Source organism: Quercus lobata, chromosome 4 (genome assembly GCF_001633185.2).
Source record: "Quercus lobata isolate SW786 chromosome 4, ValleyOak3.0 Primary Assembly, whole genome shotgun sequence".
Lineage (NCBI taxonomy): Eukaryota > Viridiplantae > Streptophyta > Magnoliopsida > Fagales > Fagaceae > Quercus > Quercus lobata.
In genome coordinates this window covers 5,924,114-5,932,746 of record NC_044907.1, presented here as the reverse complement: position 1 = coordinate 5,932,746, position 8,633 = coordinate 5,924,114, and the positions used below count along the sequence as shown (strand labels likewise).

Genomic DNA, 8,633 nt, shown 5'->3' with positions numbered 1-8,633 from the left:
TATACAAGAAACTGAGTCCTGTGTTAGTGCCACAGAGAAACATACATAAAACACTTTAAAGGAAAGCTTCTTCCACATGCTGTAGTGTTTAATTACTAGCATCTATGTAGCTTGTAGATTAAGACTACCTCGTCTTGAATTTTGTAGTTAGTGTTTAAAACAAGGATCAAGGAAAAAAAAACTTTTGCCGCCTGCCAATCAGAAAGAAACTAATAGAAACTGGAAAGAAAATCGACAGTGCAATTAGGAGTCAATTTGGCTTTCGATGAAATTAGTGACAGTGAACATAGTTTGGGGGAATTTCTACCAAATAAGTTCAAGAAATATAACGTCGAATAGAATGTCAAGGGAAGTATGTTCCAAATGATGATGATTCGACCCCACGTTTTTCACACTAGAATCCAAGCTTTTCCTTTTGAACAAAAAGAATTCTTACCTCACTTTATACGTTTTTCAAAGATATATATTTTCTCTATCCAGTTATATTTTAATCAATTTCCAACAAATAATTTTTCTGTTAAAAGCTACATTAATTCAAACACCCTATATTGGATTTATATACTATAAAACATAGATTAAAATTTATTCTTCCCTAGAACCTCTTCCTCTATCTAATCAACTACATCTCTTTTTTTCCTTCTCAACAAAAAAAAAAAAAAAAAAAAAAAAAAAAAAAAAAAAAACGTACCACTTGTTTTTTTATTTTAGGGGAACAGCTACTCTCTCTCTTGAGATCTTTTGCTCATTTGGTATGCGTTTCGGTTCTTCTTTTAAGAATGTACTCAAAGAAAAAGACAGGGTATGTATGCAAAAGACACTAACCAAAAAAAAGACTATAGCCGCGTTTGAAAAATGCAGCTATAGCCCATAAAAAATGCAGCTATTGGCCATAGCTGCGTTTTTATAGCCACGTTTCCATACAAGGCTTATACTGTGCAGCTATAGCCCCTCTAGATTGTTGTATAGCTACGTTTATTTAGCCCTATAGCCGCATTTTTCCACACTCATAGGCTCTAAAGCTGTATTTTTTAAGATGCGGCTTCATTCCTACCTAGGTAAATGCAACTTCAACATCACATAATGCAGCTTCAGAGTTGGTCTATAGCCGCTTTTAATAAACACAGCTATACGACCAGTGATAGAACTGCGTTTTTGTAAAACGCAACTCAAACAGCATCTTGAAGCTGTGTTTTAAAAAACGCAGCTCCAAATTGCGTTTTTAGTAGTGAGAAAAGGTGAAAGAAAATAGTAATGTTATAGATATAATAAATTTTTACAAAAGTTGAATTGACTTATTTGCATGTATTGATTCTTACTTAGTTTATCACTTATATTACTTTATTATTTATTATTAATAATTTGCTGTCTTAATAATTTTATAAAAATTATTGTGATTCTAAAGTTATTGAAAAGAAAAACAGTAAAAACAAGAATAAGATGGGCTCAACAAAACAAGTAGATAGAAAAAGAGTAAAATTAATATAGCGTACAGTACCCAAAAAAACATTTATATACAACATAAAACAAATGATCATTGGCGTGTATGGTGGATAAGGTGTATGATCAATTGAAATCCTGGAATTCCATTCAAGGTTCGTTTTGATTTGGCCACTAAAATTATTTCTCTTATATTTTTAATAAAATACCCGAATATTAATTTCCACACCCTACACATTCGACCTTTTAGGATTTAGCTAGAAGACAGTCCATCATTCCAAAATCCAAAGCCGCTATCACCCTTTTAGAATAGGCCCACTCCAAAACATTATTCAAGCCCATAATTGTTATTTACATTTACAACTTAATTACAAGCCTACATTCAAACCAATTTTGAACCACACTGTGCTTCTAATTTTTATTTTATTTTATTTTTTTCCAAATCACTGCCACACAAAGCAGCGGAGAGATGTGAAGCTGAAGTGGTTCACTTGAAATAGCCTGTGGTTCTATGACTGTGGCGTAATGATTGAATGTAATGGTTCCTTGGAAGGATACATAGAGGCTACAACTAAGGTTTTCAGACCCGGACCGTTCATTGAACCGTAAAAGGGAGAGGTTTAAGATTTTTGAGGTCGAACCAGGTCGAACCGAGGTCGAACCGTTATGACATCATAATTAATTTAATAATTAATTAAAGCCTAAATATAGATATTAAATTTATAAAACTAGCAAAATTGACAATATATATATATATATATGTGAGGGAAATTTAATGATTTTCAAGCATATATTTAATAATTAAATAAGAAAGTTAATAAAATAAAATAATAACCATGAAAACATTAAAATTTATGATTAATTTTTGAAGTAAAGTTGAATATCTTTGAAGGATTTTAATTATAATTTTTTTTATTCTTTGTAAGAGATGGATAATTTAATTAAAAAGAATAAAATTGTGTTAAGGTGTTTTTTTTTTTTTTTTAATTGCTAAGGGGTTGGACCGCACGGTTCTCACCAGTTGGTGCGGTCCAACCCCAGTTTTAGGGGTTCACGGAATTAACAAAAAATACGGTTCTTTATGCTTAAAAAATCGATTTTTATCCTGGTCCCGGTTTTCACGGTCCGACCTCCCGGTCCGGTCCGGTTTGAAAACCTTGGCTACAACTACGGCTTAGAATCAGAGATGGTAATGAACAATCGCACAAGTTGGAGAGAATTTGACCAATATGGATACTGTAGTGGGTAAAAATGAACTCAATATAGTATTTTTTTTGGCTAAAATATTATTTTCATACCTAAATTTTTAAAAATTATTTTTTTTATCCAAAATTTTGCAACACATTTTACTTTATGTCTTTCTGTTAATGTTTATTAATAATTTATATTCTACATAGCCTAACAAAATTCTTGATATGGTATGTGACTTGATTCAAACCATTTTTTAATAACAATAAATTATATTATAAGTATTTTGATATAATTTGAACAATATTACAGCAGTCATATAAATAAACATTAATTCATGTTAATTTATGGCTTCTTTATGATATGAGCATGGTTTTAAAAACCATACCGGACTAGTCAGCCTGATCTCTTCAATCAGCCACTAATCCGGTCCAATTATGACTAAAAACTGGAAAACAATTAAAAATCGGGAGTAATTGGGAATTGGCCGGTTCAATCATAAAAATCGGGATCTGGTTTGGTTGAACTGGTTATTGGCCGGTTGTGTTGAAAACTAAAACCACACCCTTTTTCAAAAAGTTGATTTTTTTTTTCCTTCAAATCCAACCTAAAACCCTTAAGAATGATGATAAAAAAAATTTATATTTTTTTGTGATGATAAAACTCTCTCAGTCTTTATATTTTTTTTTTGGTAAATATAAATTACCTTGACAACATCAACTTCCCAAAAAAATTTATTTTACAACAAAAATATTTTAAGACTGAGAGAGTGAGAGTGTGAGACTATAATGTAAGAGACTTTAAAGTTAAAACAAAAGCAATAAATTATGTTTGTTAATTTACAGGTTATGGAGAAAGATGGGAAGAGCAACCTTGAAGAAGTTGTCTCTATTGATTTAGAGGAAGATACAACTCCAAAAATTGGAGAAAATGCAGACACTAAAGAAGATATAACTCCAAAAATTGGAATGGAGTTTGATTCAGAGGATGAGGCATACCTATATTATAATATATATGCTGGATATGTTGGATTCAGTATTCGTAAAGATTGACTGAACAGAATTAAGATAGATAAAACAACTATCATATCCAGCAAGTTTTGTTGTTTTAAAGCTGGTTACAAGAAGGAAGTTGCATATGATGGAAAGAAATCTAGAATGGAATTAAGATGCGGTTGCAAAACCCAATTGGTTATCGGTCGTCCAAAAATTGGTAAATATTGTATTACCCTTTTTGAAGCGAAACACAATCATGAAGTTGTAACTCCATGGAGTAAACATAAATTGCCATCACAAAGGAAGATATCAGCTGCCCAAGCAGCTGAAGCTAAATTAGCAAATCGCTCTGGGATTAGGCAAAAATTAGTTTTTGAGTTCATGAGAAAACAAGCTAGAGGTAGAGAAAATCTTGGTTTTACTCTTAAAGATATTAGTAATCGTTTACAATCTAAACGGATGAGGGAAATGAAAGAGGGAGAAGCATTTACCCTTATTCATTATTTTGAGATGAGAAAGTCTGAAAATGCTTCATTTTTCTATGAGATACGGTTGGATGTTGATGATCAAATAACTAATATATTTTGGGCAGATCCTAAAATGGTTGTGGATTATGATTTATTTGGTGATGTAGTTTGTTTTGATACTACGTATCGAACCAATAAAAACCATCGTCCTTTGGCACCTATAATTGGAGTGAATCATCATAGACAAACTGTGGTCTTTGGTGCTGCATTGTTGTATGATGAAACAGCTGAAACTTTTTCGTGGTTATTTCGAACCCTCTTAAAAGCGATGTGTGGAAAGAAGCCGGTTACAATTTTTACTGATCAAGATCTAGCAATGGCTAAAGCAATTGCAAAAGTGTTACTAGAATATCATCATCGTTTATGCCGATGGCATATATATCAAAATGCTCTCAAAAAACTCAACAGTTATTTTCAGAGTTCAAATTCATTTGCTGCAGAATTTAAAAGTTGTATGTGTGATCATGAGTATGAGGATGATTTTTTTCAAGCATGGGAATCAATGTTAGATAAACATGGTCTTCAAGAAAATAGCTGGCTGAAATTCATTTTTGAAGTTAGAGAAAAATGGGCGATGGTATATGGTAGAAATCATTTTTGCGCAAATATGACGACCACACAATTGAGTGAAAGCTTCAATAGTCGCTTGAGACATTATCTAAAGTCAACCAATAATGTGCTGGAATTTTTTAGTCATTTTGAAAGGTTACTTGAAGACTTACGCCACAATGAGTTGGATTCCAATTATGACATGAGCCAGCGTTTGCCAGTTTTGAGAGTGGAAGTGCTTTTGTTGAAGAACTCAAGGGATGTTTACACACCCAAAATCTTTAATTTCTTTCAAGAAGAGTATAAGAAGTCTTTGGACATGGTTGTTAATACATGCTATGATATTTCACCATTGTTTGAGTACAAGGTTTGCATGTATGGGTGTACTCGAGAACATAAGGTTATCTTCAATTCTACAGACCAAACAGTTGTTTGCAGCTGTAACAAATTTGAGTTTGCTGGGTTTTTATGTAGTCATGCATTAAAGGTGCTAGATATTCAAAATATAAAACTACTTCCTTCTCGATACATTTTGAAGCGGTGGACTAAGCAAGCGAGAGTTGGATGTGTACTAGATAGCTATGGTTGCATTGTGAAAGAAGATCCTAAGTTGGATATAACAAATCGGTACAAAGATTTGTGCCGTAATGCAGTTAACATTGCAAGTAAGGCTGCTGAAACTGAAGAAGCATCTGTGTTTTTAGCTAAGAAGATGGTTGAATTAAATCTTGATGTGGAAAGGATTTTGAAAAAAAAAACAGATTTACCTTCCAATGAAATTGGGATGGATCCTTCTCATAATGAACATGTAGATGTTGCATCTGTCATATCAGCTTATAAAGCAACTGGGATTAAGAAAAAAATAGGCACATCTCGTGTTAAAGGTCGGCCTAAAAGTTTTATTGAAAAAGGATCAAGGAAAAGGAAACATGCTTGTGGAGAAACTCCTGTGACAAGTTCTACTGTCAACATCCCAGCTTCTTTATCTGTTAACTATACACAAGTAACACAGGTAATTTTCTTGCACATATATTCTGTTTTAGACATTTAAATGTTATTTTCATACTTGGAGGTGTCTTATATTTTGCTTTATTGAAGGAAAGAATCTAAGTGGTGCTTATTTCTTTTGGAAGTAACTCTTATTTTGTTTCCACTTAGTGCTTATTCTATTTCAATTTTACTTGAAAATGGTAGGCATCAAGCATTGCGTCTGATTATTCTGCAAGGGATGGTAGTGCTGGTATTCATTAGATTCCATGGATGTGTACTTAGTGTGGTGGTAGTATCTACAGCTTACCATTAACAAGGTATTTTGTGCATATATATATTTTTTAGTATAAATGAAAATTTCAAGAATTAGGCTATAGACTATCTATTGATGTGATTAATAAATCATGATTTTTTTTTTTTGGCAGACCATTGTGTTCTGTAGCATGGGCAAGGAGTTTAGCGTGCAAGAAGTTTAGTGTGGCTTTGGATGAATCAATAATTTTTTGGCAAGAGCAAGGAGTTTAGTGTGGCAGATCACTGTGTTTTGTAGCATGGACAAGGAGTTTTCTTGGCAGACCACTTTGTTCTTTAGCATGTGATCAATAATTTGTTTACTAATTGCTACAAGTGACATTACTTTGTTTTGTTGTCGCGTATCAGTTTATTTACCAATGCGTGTTTTGGGTACTTTTATTGTTATAACTTATCAAGTGTAACTTCTTTAATATTGGATACTTTTTATGGTCCAAATTCACTATTGGCCTTTTGATTAATTGAACTATTTTTGCGTTTATTTATTACAATCATCTCAAACTTGAACTGTTTTTGCCCACACTTCAAGCACTACCATATTTTTCTTCATACACATTGTCGGGTCCTGCTGCTGCATGCAGTGGGATATTGCTATTTTTTCCCTCTGCATTGGTTTCTCTGCACTGGGTAGCTGCTGGATTTCTGCACTGAATAGCTGCTGCTTGCAGTGTGTGGGCTGCTGTTTTGCTCAATGCAATTGCATCAATTTCACTCATTGATGCAATTGCCAAGTTTGCTTATGTATCTGGTGGTGAAAGTGGTAATAAATAAATGTGGTCATAATATTATAGATTGCATCATTCATTTCTTTTGAGCTGAATATTGCCAATTGTTGTATGTGAACAATTTTTTTGTGTGGATTATTTGATTAGTGTACTTGAATCTTAGGGTCTTCTTAGTTTTGACCCTTTTGGATGAGGGTTGTACTTATTGGATCATAAATGAATGTAGCCAATTGTTGTTCTAGTTATATGCTTTGCCTTCAAGATCATATCTCCACTTCATGCAAGACCCGCTTGGAAAAATAGTACCTACTTTGTACTTTGGATGTCAGAAACCCAGCTTGGAAGTGTGTTTATGAAATGGCATAAATGCCTCACTTATAACTCAAAAAAAAAAAAAAAAAAAAAAAAAAAAAAAAAAAAAAGAAGAAGAAGAAGAACTTAGCAGTAGTAACCAACAATTGATTAAGCCAATGAATGACTGAACAAGATAAAAGTTCAAAAAATTAGCAACCCATTTCACAGAGGAAGCAAAGAAAAGTCGGTTCCATTCAGCATTGATGTCTAAACAAACAAAAAAAAAAGACTAAGCAAACCCGAACACTTCCTTCATTAAAACCATAGACTTCATATACACAGACCTAAACTTTTTTCAAAAAAACAAACACCACTTATTTTTATCTAATTTCTACAGACTCAAGCAACGGTCCTCTTGGCACTCGTAGTAGCAGGAGACTTAATCAATTTGGGTTGTTTAGGCTAAGCAGGAGTCGATTTCTTCGTCTTCTTAAGCCCAACTTTCTTCGTGACCTTCTTTGCAGCCTTTTTAGCAGCATCAGGTTTCTTCACAGCCTGGGTTATTGTAGTTGTAACCTTCTCCTCTTTAGCCATTTCAGATCGCTTATACGAAGCCTTGATTTTGATAAGCTTTCCTCTCACAGTAAAGTTCTTCAATTGGAGGCCCAAAATCTTCTTGGAATTCAAAGGAAGCACATCCTTGTGCTTCTCTTCCATGTACTTTGCTATAGCATATGGACTCGACCCACTTCTTTCATTCAAAGCTAACAGAGCTTCCTTGATCATCTGCAAAATCCCATAAAAAATTCAAAATCATCATGTTTTGTTAAAATGAAGTAAACCAGTGTTTTATTAAATTGTGAACTCACAATACAAATATCACATGGCATATTGCAATAGAGAATTCACTAAAGTAAAAACAGAATTCACTTTGTGTCTCAAGATGTAAAGTTACCAACCAATGCCGCACCACATTTAAAAATCAAGCTACAATGTTAATGACCAGTCACCACAGCAGTCTTAGAAGATATGGCAAATAAACCAAAAGAATTCACTAGCCATGCAATACATCTCTAGGTATTGCTAATATCAACCCAACAACTTCCAAAATATGCAAAACAAGATATTTGTATTTAATTCTCTAAGATTAGTGTATGATTGCTGTTCTAAGAATCTTTTGCCTTTCCAATTTCAAATTTCAGATTTGAACTATCAATGAAACACCAAAGACAAACATCAGACATTAAAAAAATAAATTAGAACTCAGCTTCATCAAGGTGAACTCAGCCATTGGAAACCTCTTCCAAACCTCAAAATAACAAAAACCCAACAACTAGAATTGAAACCCAAATTAAAATTAACCAAAGCAATACTAAGATAGACCCATTAACCAAAATTGAAGCCTTCATCAGAAATAGCCAAAGGAAAACTCTTCTAAACCTCAAAATAACACAAACTCAGCATCTATAATTGAAAACCCAAATCAAAATTAACCAAAGCAATACTAAGACAGACCCATTAACCAAAATTGAAACCTTTATTAGAAATAGCCAAAGGAAAACTCTACCAAACCTCAAAATAACACAAACCTAGCAACTAGAATTGAAAACCCAAAT

The 8,633-nt window shown here is 33.0% G+C and overlaps 2 protein-coding genes across 2 annotated transcripts; both read left to right on the top strand.

Moving 5' to 3' along the window:
• Window positions 1–3,473: 3,473 nt before the first annotated feature.
• Window positions 3,474–4,594, top strand: LOC115984463 (protein FAR1-RELATED SEQUENCE 5-like). The gene is made up of 3 exons (XM_031107486.1): window positions 3,474–3,660; window positions 3,739–4,486; window positions 4,588–4,594. Exons 1-3 carry the CDS (start codon window positions 3,474–3,476, stop codon window positions 4,592–4,594), a joined length of 942 nt encoding a protein of 313 aa, XP_030963346.1.
• Window positions 4,527–6,141, top strand: LOC115983243 (protein FAR1-RELATED SEQUENCE 5-like). Its single transcript, XM_031105881.1, has 3 exons — window positions 4,527–5,708; window positions 5,891–6,003; window positions 6,112–6,141. Exons 1-2 carry the CDS (start codon window positions 4,602–4,604, stop codon window positions 5,945–5,947), a joined length of 1,164 nt encoding a protein of 387 aa, XP_030961741.1. The 5' UTR covers window positions 4,527–4,601; the 3' UTR covers window positions 5,948–6,003; window positions 6,112–6,141.
• Window positions 6,142–8,633: the final 2,492 nt, after the last annotated feature.